This window comes from Urtica dioica, chromosome 8 (assembly GCF_054948205.1).
Source record: "Urtica dioica subsp. dioica isolate 48M chromosome 8, U.dioica_male_clone48M_v1_H2, whole genome shotgun sequence".
Lineage (NCBI taxonomy): Eukaryota > Viridiplantae > Streptophyta > Magnoliopsida > Rosales > Urticaceae > Urtica > Urtica dioica.
In genome coordinates, this window is record NC_142763.1 from 26,464,080 (window position 1) to 26,478,818 (window position 14,739).

A 14,739-nucleotide genomic window follows, 5' to 3' on the forward strand; every position below is an offset into this window, starting at 1 on the left:
ATCAACAAATTCCGATGAGTGGACCCCACTCATATTAGTCACAAATCATCCATTTGCTTGTAAATAAAGCTCATTATTTACAATTCTTCCAACACGTTAGCTGGGTATTGAGCTAAAACATCTGTGTTTTTGCAACAACACATATACCCACTCGTCGATTTTTTTTTTCCCTTTTTTTTTCTTTTTTTTTCCTCAACATTCAATTCAAAGAACCTAGGAACGCGACGAAGACACACGCAAAAGCAAAATTATGAATTTATGGAGACAACTTTATAGTTTTAGAATGAAGTAATAATTTTCAGAAACTTCCGTTTTGTGTATGGTAATATTAGGATAGGGAAACCATGGTCTTTATTAACTGATTCTTCTGCTAGTTATATATGGTCTTTACTTTTTTCTTCCTTATTATATTTGCAATATTGGCATATATGCATAACAATTACTTTTTTCTTAATTCCGTTTTTTAAAAAAAAGGAAATGCATGCAAGCAATTACTTTCAGAAAATTCCGTGTTGTTTATGGTTATTTTAAAAGAAAGGAAACTTTGGTCTTTAAATGATTCTTTCTTAAATGCTAGTTATATATGGTGTTTGCTTTTTTTTTTCTTTCTTTCTTATTATATTTGCAATATTGTCATAAATGTATAACAGCATAATAAATTAATAAAATCTCGTCATCCATTGAGTTGTCTGTAAACTCTTTCTCAAACTTCGCCCTCATTCCAATTGATTCAGTTATAGTTATTACATGAAAGTTTTCTTAAGATAAATTCTTCCAATTGATTCACACCGGCATCTGCCCAATTTATGATATTATAAACGAGCATATATATATATATATATATATATATATATATATATATATATATATGTATATATATCAGGCAACTGTTAATAAGATATTATCAGGCAAAATGTATACAGTCCCACTGTATCTCAATGCTATAACTAACCAACATATGACATAAAATTATAACAAAATGCACAATCATAATCATCATCTTAACAGCGACATGACTACTCTTTGGAGGACTTGTTGATGAGAGACTTGTCTAGTTCTTTGTCCCCACGGATCGCGAGTTGGAGATGCATGTGTTAGCAATATTACAATTAATATTGATAGAAATAAAAGACAAAAGTAAGGAAAATAAAATTTAGAACATAAACTGGAAATGAAAATAAAAAATAAAAAAGAGGTCGGCAAGGAAAATGAAGATTTTATAAAGTCTGGATTTTGTTTATTTATTTTAAAGAAAATAAGATAGTGGATTAGGAATAGGCCAATAGAGTAATACACACTATTTAACATGACACTATTGACCTATTCCTAATACATTCTAAAGATTTTATAAAGTCTGGATTTTGTTTATTTATTTTAAAGAAAATAAGATAGGGGATTAGGAATAGGTCAATAGGGTCATGTTAAATAGTGTATATATATATATATATATATATATACACTAGTCTGAAACACGTGATTCGCACGTGGTGTTTGTAGTTGTAATCAGTAAATAATTAAAATTTGTATGATTTAATTTACCAAATTTTTCTTCAATGCATGAGGTTATAAATGAATATTAAGATATCAAATATTTCAACCATACATAATAATTAGGGAGTTTAATTTTTTAGAGACTCTTATAATAATTGCAAACATTTTAAAGAAATATATAGTCAATGACATACTTTTTAAAAAAAAAAAAAATTGACATAAGTAAATAAAAAGCCAAAAGTTTGGTATCTTGATAGATAAATAGAAGTAATGAAAAATTAACAAACCAAAAAGTTTAAAAGTAGCTTAGGAAAACATGTTTTACTTAAAGTAACGGAAACGCGCTATGCGCATATGATTTTTGACATCATAAATAATAATTTTACGTAAAATTTATCTCTTGAAATATATAAATTTGGCACGAACCCTTAAAAAATATAAAAAAGATATATATATATATATATATATATATATATATATATATATATATATATATATATATAGTTGATGAGGTAAAAAATTAATTATCAATGAAATATTGAGAGACATAAAGAAAGAAATCAAAGATAATCAAAACATAAATGCATAGTTCTCATTGTCGATCTAAAATATACTTTAAAATACAACCAACTATTACATTTTTTTTTCCATTGTCTAAACTCCAAATAAGCTAAGGAAAGGAAAGAATCGACACGAGCCGAATCCAAACAACAAAAGAACAATCAACAAAGCAAAACGAATAACATGTAAAATAAACTAGAGGTGCTTGACAGAAGTGTACGAGAGAGCACGGTAGGCAAGTAGAATCACGATCGTTTGACAGATCAATTGACGAGTAACACGCTATCGTGTAGAATCACGATTCATTGCTGGACAGAAGCTGCATAAAACAAAGAAAAAATTACGTACACAAAATCAGCAAGTGGCGATCGGAACCAATAATCAGCACATAGTGTAGATGGTTGTACAATAACACTGACCGTTGGATTTTTATCCTCTACACCATTTTTTTCCTAGAAGAAATTAAATAACATAAAATGAAGAGAAAATAAAAAATAAAAAACTGGGAAAAACCAAAGCAAGATACAACCTAAATCGTACTAGATCAGTCTTGAGAGAGAAAGGTCAGAGAAAGATAACTAAATAACCCCAAGGGGTTGGTCTAGTGGTAAGGGAGATTCTTGAATCCTCGTCTGTCCCTGGAACGCAACAATAGGAACCGCTGGGGTAGTCTCCCGGTCAATAATGCCAGGACCTCGTTGATTATAGTAGGGTTTAACTCGGACACCATGGTTATTAAAAAAAAAAAAAAAAAAATACAGCTGTTTTGTTAAACCCAAATCCCCCAGCAAGAATAAAGGAATTCATCCTCTACGCCAATTGACCTAATTCGCTGCTAACCTCTCTTTCAAAGATTGCAGTATCAGGCCAACACAGAATTGAACCATAAGATTCAACACAAAGTCAAATTTCAATTTTGAGCACGGTTCAAACGAAGTCATACCAAATTTGGTTTTTCAACTAAATATTTTGTATCAGAGAATCACAAACCCAGGACAATATCGTGTCCAATGTTGACAACAAAACACAAAATTCACGGCCGTAATAACTACATCGCTAATTGCAAAAAAAGAAAATTGACCTGAAAAACGAGGAAATTGCGAGCCTTGACGAGGATACGCGCGATACTCGCTAGCGCCGGCGCTTGTGAGGCATAGGCAGAGGGAGAGTGAAGGTCATTGACTTGATGATGATGAGGTTGATGATTTGTTGCGCTAATTTCCTCCGATGCCACCGGATTATACCTAATTAAACAGGTTTCAAAATGTCAGAAGCACATTACATAAAATTTAAACGCACAACTAAGTGATTTGATAAACATAAAATGATTACCCTATTTGCAAAGAAGGGTTTGTGTCAAGAGGCTGGAACATCAAGCCTTGAGAGTGAGCGTGGTGAGAGCCGAACGACATGTCTTGCTCATGATCATTCTGATGACTCATTTCCCATGATTGTCGGAAGTTCATATTCCTAGCGCCGATCTCGTCCAGCTGATAATCATAAACTTATGTTACGTTGCATAATTTTCTTTTCAATTGAGATATCTAAACAAGCTGGCATGTTGTAAAGACATTTAGCTTTAAGGTTTGTTTGGTACCCGTGAGAAAAAAAAAATGAGAATTTATTGGATTTTTCTTGTGGTGCTTGGATTAGGAAAAAAAAAAAATATAGAGTAAAATAAATATTTGAGATAAAACTGAAAAGAAAATGTATAAGTACAATCGATATTTCAATTTTCGTAGACAACGAGAGGAATATAAAAATCCAAGAAAAACCACACAAGTGAAGGCTACACTACACGTCTCTATGTTCTCACTATCTTCTTTCTCTCTTCAAAGTTCAAAAACAATAGATAATTTTGATTTTTCCTCCTAGTCTCCTTCAAATTTAATTTTCTTCAAATAAGGAACTTTTGGGCCGGGATCATTTTTTTATTAATATATTTTGCTTTATTATATAGACGGTACCTTCATTGATAAGGCTCTGTTGGCTTCTATTAACGTATGTTCCTGCATTTGATCAGTTATACGACAATCAAATATGTCAAATATACAAAGGAGTTTAAATGCTCAGTATAATATATATATATATAGGTACTGAAAAAGATAAAGGGTTATGTCAATGTAAAAGCATACTCTGCTCTGTAGATCACTACGCTGGTCAAGCATAAATTGGGTCTGCAAAATGGATTAAAATATTTGATTTATTAAATATTCTAAACTTTGATCTAATATATTTGCAAAACCATCAAATGTAATCAAAATATAAAACAAAGCGCTCACACACATACAAACATATAATAATAAAAATATAAAAAATGCATGCATGTACACATACATATACTGTGTGTATGTGTATATATATATACAGTTTAGTTGGTTACCCTGGTTGACCTAACTTGCTTGGGAGAGGTCTCAAGTTGACGCTCAATCTGTTCAAGTTCCTTTGTATTTAGAGGACCCAAGTCTTCCCCAAGGAGGTTTCTACAGTGACGCCACATATGTCAAGAAAACTCAGATATACATGAATCGGCGACAAAATTGCCCAAAAAAAAATTAAATCAATAATCAAATATTCTTACAGACTGCTGCATAATTTATTAACGTAATATATATTTATATAAATAATTACCTCTGAGTTCGTTGATGGGACTCAAATCTACCTTTCAGTTTCAAGTATTCCCTGTAGCTACTCTGCTATACAGTACACACATCACGTCAAGAAACGACCCCATATCTAATAATATATACATTTAATATATTAATGTGTGTGTATATATATATTATATATATATATATCATTTGCAAGAAGAACAATATATATTTTAAAAAATGACCTCGAGTTCTTTGCCAGGTCGACTGACTTCCACAGCGCCATAACTGCACTTTTGGTACCGTTCCAGGGTTTTGAGCATGCTATACACATACATACAAACACCAAATATATTATACCACATTTCAAGTCTTATATATGCAAATTACTTCAAAGTAATGTCTCCAGTTCTTATGATATTTAAAGTCTGTAACTTGCTTCAAAAACCATGTTTTAATTGTATTAATTTCTGTATAGCTGTTTTAGCGCAAGGCTCAGTCAGTATAATAATGATATAAAAAAATCAATATTCTCTATATGTTAAAATTAAACTGTGTTTGAGCTAAAGCATAAAGCGAGAACGTGACTGACGAACAACGGAAAGATTTCATCAGAAGTGACAAGACGGGATTCAGAAGAGTGTGAGATCTAATGAAAACTTGCTGTAATTAATGGTAATATTAAGCTATGGACCGTAAGTCTAAAATTAGACACTACAGTGAATAACAATATCTTAAAGTGTAAATAATAAGTACAGGTCAAATGTCAATCATGATGCAAGGCCTTCAGTTTTTGTTCACAGGTTCATTGATCTTTTTAGGTATCCGAGAGAGTCTTCTCTGCGTATTACAATTGCATGTGCAAAGATAAATACTAATTTAAATTTTTTTAAACCAAGAAGTTATAATGGAGTAAAGTTTATCTTTCCAGTCAAAATAGATACTACGGATTACAGCTTTGTGTACATATACAAGTGCCTGTTTTATGTGACTATGTAAAATATATAGATATATATATATATATATATGTATCATAAACTATATATCTTAAATAAAATAATTAATTATTAACATTTTTATCCAACAATATAGTTAAAATAAAATTAAAAAGGGCCTGGTTATTCTACTCAAAATCAAGCTGGAGAAATATTATCTATCAAAATCCAGAATCTCGAGGTTAAGGGAAAATTTCAAGATGGGTGTATATTTATATAGACAAAAAAGAAACACTCACTTTTCCACAGATCTATTGCTAAAGTGATGATCCCAAAACGAAACATAAGGTCACCAAAAACACAGGAAAAAAGCTAGTTTGTTTATTATAAGATCTAATCAAAACATATATACACAAACATGAACTATTAATTATTATTAAAAAAAAAGCCTTAAATTAAAAGCGATATAAATTTCATATATTCCACACATACATACACAAAACAAAAAAAAACAAAAAAAAGGGTTAAAGGAGTGTTTTAAAATGTTAGATAAATTCAGATCAAAAAAATTACGGCAATAAAAATACATACAAAAAATTCCATTAAATTTCAAATATTCCACAAATAAAAAGCTAGTTCAAGGAGTGTGTTGAAATGTAAAACAAGGTGAGATCAAGCAACAGATTAGAGCAATATATATAAATCTAACTAGATCTCGGAGGTACAATGTCTATATATGCTAAAAAGAATAGTTTTCCGACGCACATATAGATATGTATATATATATATATATGCGTGTGTGTGTGTGTAGAGGATGTATATAGTATATTTACCTATTGCTGCTACAAAACTCGTAGAGCTTTCCACGGTTAGAGAAGACGATGAGAGCAACCTCGGCTTCGCAGAGAACAGAAAGCTCATAGGCTTTCTTGAGAAGACCATTCCTTCTCTTCGCAAACGTCACTTGTCTGTTTATCTTGTTCTCTATTCTCTTCAGCTCTACTCTTCCTCTTCCCATTTTCTTTCTTTTTTTTTTTTTTGAAAACATTCCCATTTTCTTTCTCTAAATCTATTTAATTCTAACTTCTCTTTTCGTCTATGTTTTCTCACCAAATCTCCGATCCACAACTTTTCTCTTTCCTTCTTATTCTATATATCACATAATAATAAAACATTAATTTCTCGATCAAACCAAAGGAATTAGTACTAAAACTATCATTTGTTGCTCTCTCCTTTGAGTTTTGGGTTACCTCGTGAGTCTTCTTTTCTGCTTCAGAACCAAACTTGTATCCAAATCCGTGAATAGCAACACAAAGTTGGATTCGAAGTTGAAACCCTAGCTCAGAGAGAGAGAGAGAGAGAGAGAGAGATAATTGGTTTCATGTAAACCCTCTTTCCTTATAGTAACCTTCTTGTCACTCTTTTAACGTCAAAGAAAAAAGTACTAAGACCACGCGTGTTAACAGCGCGTGCTTGACCGCGCGAGATATTTTTATGGTCATTTCGCCAACTGGTCCCACGTGTTCATTTATTATTGGACTTCCCTTTCGCTGGGTCAAGGTAATTCGTTGCCGTGACCACTATGCCCTTGCGAAGATGAATTGCCTAACCGTGCAAAACTTTGGTAGCGGAATTCGGTTTTAATGTTTTCAGATTTATGATTTAATCTATTGTGAGCTATTGTACTTGTTTTTTCTATTACATACATATATGATGTAATTACAGTACAGTTTTATGGGAAAAAGGTCAGAAAAAAGTGGGATTGAATCAAATATTTCACCAAGAGGAAAAAAATAAAATAAAAAGTAAGAATTATAAACTACCAGGGACTGCATCATAAATTTATAGATTATGATGTTATGCATATCTTAAAACAAAAATGATATGTGTCTATATTTTGAACGTATCATAACCTAAATAAGCTTGAGATGAAAGAGTATATTCCAAATGAAGGTGTAACGACAAGTCAAACTTGTTTGCATACATATTATATGTATACTAACTTATATATACAAATTATAGTACATTTGTGAGAGGGCGAGAAGTAAACTATATATATTCAAATATTACATACATGGAAAACTGACTTCATTTCATGATTCATTGACACGAAGGTACATCGTTTCGAGATCACGAGGAACTGAAAAAAAAATACTCCACTATAACTATTTAAATTAGTATTTTCCTAATGAATTTGCTTTAATGGGATCACTGTAATAAAGTAAGTGGATCCTTAATAAATTATCCCACGTATGATTTTTGACCATTTATTCGAAGTGCACTCAAGTTAAAATTGTAGGAAATTCAAAAAAAAAAATTAAATTTTTTGCCATAGTTTCAATTATGCTAAATAGTAATTTATAAAATATATAAAGGGTTAGGTTAAAGATATGTTCATCGATAGTAATTAACCAGTAGGGTTGGATTAGATTTCACTTTTGAATCTGATCTATAATATCTAGTGATTTTCACTTCTTTAACACTCTCTCTCTCCCTCTCTCTCTATATTTTTTTGTCTTATTGTTACCAGCTTTCTCTTACCTAATTATATTTAAAGTAGAAAATGTTTGGATTTGACCAAACAAGCTATTAGTAATACAGCGATATGGTGTGGGAGATTTGGATAGATATTCTGGTGAGCTTTATGGCCTAATTTTGTGTAGCTTTATATAAATCAGAGGGTCTTTTCTACTAACCCTAGCTCTAGTTTATTAGTCGCTCAATATGGTCTGATGAAATTTTCATTACAGTACCAAAAAAAATTATGTAGCACATAATATGCGACTCTTTAAATCTGCTCCACAATTGCTAAAAATAACATAAATATATCGTATATATACAATTTTTATAATATATTTTTATATTGACTAGATTTTTACTTATTTTCTTTTGACTGGAATCCTACCTCTTGTTAATTGGCTGGATATAACTGTTTAGAAATAAAAAGATTTTATGTATACTTTAAATATTTATTTTCAAAGTATGTTAAAACCTAGATTAAGTATTTATAATCGATCTAGTGTTATACAATTTCTTACAATAACAAAATCAAAGCTGCATATTAGTACATTGGATTCCAAGCCTAATTTTATATTAAATTAAGTAATTACAAATAACACGTGTGCTTCTATGAAGATCAATTTAACTTGCTTCCAATGGCTTTTCCACTTATGGTTTTAGCACGTCTGAACTTATATCAATGGAATTATCACATTTTTTATTGCAATTTACACGCTCAAAAAATGTGTAAATTGCGATAAAAAATGTTATCACTCCATCGAGACAAGGTACAATATGCTAGAATCGTAGGATATATAAATGTTATTTTTAGGATTTGTACAATTATTTTTAGGATTTGTACAATAGATATGAAGGATCACATATTATGAGTTACAATATGTTACAGCCATAAGTAAAAATAATAATAATAGTAGTTATTATTATTATAATTAAATATTGTCAAAGTAATAAAAAAAAAGGTAACGTGTGTGTGTGTTACGCATTATTTGGTAAGGTAAACATATATCAAATATTATCGAAATCATAATTTATTAATCTAAAAAATATAAGATACGATTATATAATGGAAAGAGCATTGGTAAGATAGTCGGGGATTTTTTTTATTATTATTTGGTAGGTTTTATAGCGATGTATGACCCTAATAAATTACATCAATGCCCCCTCAACTATGTCACTCGTAACGTTTCACCCCCTCTAATATGAAACCGTACACCAGAGACCTTGAAATCCTACAGCGTAACGAACAACCTCCTTCTGTCAAATTCTACTTGACGGTGTGAAATTATTAAGGGTAAAAAAGTATTTTTTTGTAAGTATACATTAAAAAAAGTGAAAATAAAAAATGATACCAGCTTTTTTTTTTTATCAAATAAACCAAAGTCATCCAAATAAGCACGAACTCCATGGACGAGACACCACCGATTTTTTTTTTCCAATCCCCCTGCCTATGTTTAATAGAATTTAAACATTTGTTTTTTTTTTTAACTGTTGCAATCCAAATTTACTTAAATAACTTTGAAGAGTCCATAATTTATAATTCAAAATTAGCTCCATGGGAGTATATTGGTGATTCGGTGGGACTACTTGGGTCTCTTTCTTCATCGCCAAATTCGGCTTTACCTGGTAAAATATTTATTTCTATTTGTGCCACTTCTGCAAATTTGGCACGAAGCTCGGAACTCGTTGCCGATTCATTTGCGTCGAAGCTGTTTGAATTGCTCGACATGCTCTTCTTGCTCGCGTTCTTATGGTTGTCTTCGCCGCGAGGCTGCTGCGAAGGTTGAGGCTCACGCTCGCCACAGAAGCGTCGTCGTGGGAATCGCTGCTTTTCAGTGGTTTCTCGTCCATGGAGTTTGTGCAGAGAAAGTGTTCGACGAAATGTCTTAGAGAAAGATACCAACTTTTTTGGGTGTTAAAAACAGATGTGGGATGGTACAGGTTGGTCGTGGAACGAGGCGGTCAAAGAGCTAGAGTCGCGGGAGCCAAGTAAATAATTAGGAAGGGTTACATTTAGAGTTAGACTGTGAAAACTTTGTTAAAAAATCGCTCATGTTTTAGTTTTGAGTCCATTTTTTTCTTCTTCTTGATTCTCTTTATTAACCCCTATGTCCCTGAAAATACAGCTTATAAGGAAAAAAAAAAGAAAAAAAAACTCAGATGGAGAGAGAGAGATTGTCATAAAATAAATAAATAAATAAATAAGTAAGGGTATTTAGGTAAATTTATTGTCCAACACAGAAGTTACTCTTAAATGTTACTCCACGTAAGCATAAAATCTGTTAAATATTTAACAGAAGGAGATGTTCGTTACGCTGTAGGATTTCAGGGTCTCTGGTGTACGGTTTCATATTAGAGGGGGTGAAACGTTACAAGTGACATAGTTGAGGGGGCATTGATGTAATTTATCCTTAATTTTTTGGGGAGCGTTGAATATATTTCTAGTTAAATAATTTGTAAGTGTAGAATTCCGGGGATTAGGAGTTGACGTGTTGGTCAAGCTTCCTTGTTTTTAGGAGTTGTTAGCCGAGTTAGCTTAGGAAATAAGTTACAACCGGATCCTAGTTTATAGCTGATAAGGTTGTTGTTAGTTCAGCTATTTTTACTCTTCTAATTCATGTATTTAAGCACAAGTAATTAATGAGAATGATCATCGAGTTAGCCTCACAAACACTAGCCCTTTCTTCATGGTATCAGAGCAGTGTTAAACCTCGATCCAGAAATGACTAAATACGGTCAATCACACGCCCTAGCATCATCATCTGAAACCCCTTCCATAGCCGATCAAAATCCTTACACCATCACTAGCCATAAGCTCAATGACCAAAACTACCTTCAATGGTCCCAGTCAGTCCAAATGTTCATCTGTGGTCGCAGCAGAGACGATTACCTCACCGGAGAAGCCAAAGCTCCAAAGGCAGATGATCCAAAATTCAAAATTTGGAAGCCTGAGAATAACAGGGTCATGTCATGGCTAGTAAACTCTATGATGCCAGAGATCAGTGAGAATTTCCTACTCTACTCCACTGCATCTGAAATTTGGGAGGCTGTACGTGTCACATTTTCAGATTCAGAAAACACATCAGAGCTGTTTGAGACAGAAAATCTCCGTCATGATGCAAAGCAAGGAGATGCCTCAGTCACTCAATACTTCAGCACACTAACAAGACTATGGCAGAGAATTGATGTCTATGATCAACACAAGTGGAGTTGCCCTGGAGACTCCCTTCTCTATGCTAAAATCTTGGAAACTAAACGTGTGTTCAAGCTCTTATCAGGTCTCAACAAGGAACTAGACGAGGTCAGAGGGAAAATCTTGAGTATCAAGCCACTGCCAACCATCAGAGAAGCATTCTCAATGGTCAGACATGAAGAGAGCCGGAGAAATCTTATGATGACTTCACAGCTCACCTCAGCCTCGACAAGCCCTCATGATAGCTCGGCCTTGGTAGGACATGAAGAATCCCAAGCCTTTGCTGTCAAGACACCCTGCAACAAAACAAAGAAAGGAAGACCCTACTGTGATCACTGCAAGAAGCCGGGACACACACGTGAGACGTGCTGGGAGATCCATGGGAAGCCAGCAAACTGGAAGCCATCAAGATACTTAAAGGACCCGGAGACACAAGCCAATTCAGCATCCTCAAGCCCCTTCAGTCTTGAGCAACTTGAGATGCTCACATGCCTCATCAAAAAAGCCAGCCAACAAGGTGACTCGCCTACAACTGGTCTGATGGCTCAAAGAGGTACAATACTTGAGGCCATTCAAGCCTTAACAGCATACCATGTGACTACTAATCTCTCAATTGTGTGGATCATGGACTCTGGGGCATCAGATCACATGTCTAGCAATGTCCACCTATTCTCCAATTATACTCCATGTAATGAGAATTTGTATGTCACAATAGCCGATGGATCAAAGGCTTTGGTAGCTGGGATTAGTTCAGTAAAAATCACCAATCAACTCACATTGAGTTATGTTTTACATGTACCTAAGTTACACTGCAATTTACTATCTGTGTATAAGGTAAATAAGGACTCATATTGCCTAACTATCTTTGATGATGTGTCTTGTGAAATTCAAGAAAAGAAATCCGGGATGACGATTGGCAGTGCTGAAATGTGTGGTGGCCTCTACCTCATCAAGACAAGCACTGAAACCAACAAGATTGCCTCAGCTTCAATCCTCAAAAATGAGTCAGCTTTCTCTCAAGCAGATAGAAACATTATGTTGCATCACTATCGCTTAGGCCACCCTAATTTCATGTACCTCAAGAAAATGTTTCCCAAATTATTCATCAATAAAGATACAAATTTGTTTCAGTGTGATGTGTGTCAATTATCAAAGCATACTCGTAGTACTTATATCCCTAAGCAATATGTTCCATCAAAACCTTTTTCTGTTATACATAGTGACATTTGGGGTCCTTCAGGAGTGAAAAATCTAAATGGTGCTAGGTGGTTTCTAACCCTCATTGATGATCACACTAGAATAATTTGGGTATACCTTATGAAAGACAAATCTGAGGCTAGCTCAATCATCATCCAGTTTCACAAGATGATCAAAAACCAGTTCACCACAGACATTCAAATCATACATTCAGATAATGCCAAAGATTATTTCAATGCACAACTCAACACTTACTGTCAGTCTCAAGGCATCATTCACCTTAGCTCATGTGTCCAAACACCTCAACAAAATGGCATTGCTGAGAGAAAAAACAGACACCTATTAGAAGTAGCTAGGTCCCTTATGTTTACCTCACATGTACCAAAATACCTCTGGGGAGAAGCCATTCTAACTGCCACATACCTCATCAATAGGATGCCCTCAAGAGTCCTAGGATTCAAATCACCATGTGAGAAACTGAGAGAATCCTTTCCAACAACTAGGCTCATATCCACTATCTCACCTAAGGTCTTTGGATGCTCTGTCTTTGTACACACATATGATCACAGCAAATTGGACCCTAGGTCCATCAAATGTATCTTTATTGGCTATTCTTCCACTCAAAAGGGATACAAATGCTACTCACCTCAAAACAAGAAAACCTATATGTCACCTTCCATGAAACCTCACCATACTATGACTCATCTGAAAGACTCATAGAAACCCTAAGCACACCACTCCAACACACTCAGTCCATGCCTACTACCATAAACATCATAGACACCATACCAGATCCACAACAAGAGCCTCACCTCACAGATGAATCCCACCAAGATCAAATACCACAACAGACACACACACTCCAGCACTCCCATGAGACATCACCTGATGAATCCTTAATCAACATCATAGATGAATCAGATCAATGTAACATTAGTCCTGAAAGACCTGCAAATAGTACTATTGACAGTGAAACAGGTCTTGATCTTCCTATTGCCTTGAGAAAGCCATCAAGAGCATGTGGTCCATACCAGATAGAAGACTTCATCTACTATGGGAATCTCTCCACCAAGTATCAAGCATTCCTGACTCAACTGGATCAAGTCACCACACGAGATACAATTGAAGAAGCAATGTCAATCCCTGAATGGAGAAAAGCTGCAATGGATGAGATAGAAGCCCTAGAGAAAAACAAGACCTGGAGCATTGAGGAACTACCAAGAGGAAAGATAATAGTGGGGTGTCGATGGCTGTTCACAGTTAAATACAAGTCAGATGGCTCAATTGAAAGGTACAAAGCTCGACTTGTAGCCAAGGGATATACTCAGTCCTATGGAATTGACTACCAAGAGACATTTGATCCTGTTGCTAAACTAAATACAATCAGGATCATTATGTCCATTGCATCAAACTTGGATTGGCCATTGTATCAGTTAGACGTCAAAAATGCCTTTCTGAATGGCACTCTAGAGGAAGAGGTCTTTATGGACTTGCCCCCGAGATTTGAAGGTGATCATGAAAGCAAGGTCTGTCACCTCCACAAGTCCATCTATGGCCTCAAACAGAGTCCACGAGCCTGGTTTGGACGCTTCACAAGAGTCCTCCAGTTCAGACAAAGCCTTGCAGACCACACCTTGTTCACCAAGCATTCAGCTCAGGGAAAATGTACCATCCTCAGTGCTTATGTGGATGATATAATTCTCACAGGTGATGATGAAGAAGAGATCATGAAGGTCAAACAGGTTCTGGCTACTGAGTTTGAAGTCAAAGACCTCGGAGAGTTGAGATATTTCCTAGGCATGGAAGTAGTAAGGTCCAAGATTGGAATATCAGTGTCCCAGAGGAAGTACACACTGGATCTACTCAAAGACACAGGAATGCTGGGGTGCAAACCTGCTGATACTCCAATGGATTCAACTGTGAAGCTACTAAAGAGCAGCACTGAGAAGAGAGTGGACAAGGGTCAATACCAAAGACTTGTTGGGAAACTTATCTATCTGGCTCACACAAGACCAGATATAAGTTTCTCAGTAAGCCTGGTGAGCTGCTTCATGAATGACCCTTCAGAGATTCACATGGAAGCTGTAATGAGAATCCTCAGATATCTCAAGGCTACACCAGGAATGGGATTGATGTTCAAGAAACAAGCAAGCCGTGAGATCCAAGTCTTCAGCGATGCAGATTGGGCAGACTCAAAGACTGACTCGAGATCCACCTCAGGCATGTGCTCATTTGTCTGGGGAAACCTGGTTAC

At 34.5% G+C, this 14,739-nt stretch overlaps 1 protein-coding gene across 1 annotated transcript; it reads right to left on the reverse strand.

The window, feature by feature from the left end:
* Nucleotides 1-2,347: 2,347 nt before the first annotated feature.
* LOC149388717 (agamous-like MADS-box protein MADS2) lies at nt 2,348-6,633 on the reverse strand. Its single transcript, XM_089622496.1, has 9 exons — nt 6,412-6,633; nt 4,889-4,967; nt 4,684-4,745; nt 4,436-4,535; nt 4,188-4,229; nt 4,020-4,061; nt 3,385-3,542; nt 3,134-3,296; nt 2,348-2,371 (listed from the first exon to the last, which is right to left on the reverse strand). The coding sequence occupies exons 1-9, from the start codon at nt 6,630-6,632 to the stop codon at nt 2,348-2,350; spliced, it is 891 nt and encodes a 296-aa protein (XP_089478622.1). The 5' UTR covers nt 6,633.
* Between the last annotated feature and the right edge of the window lie 8,106 nt (nt 6,634-14,739).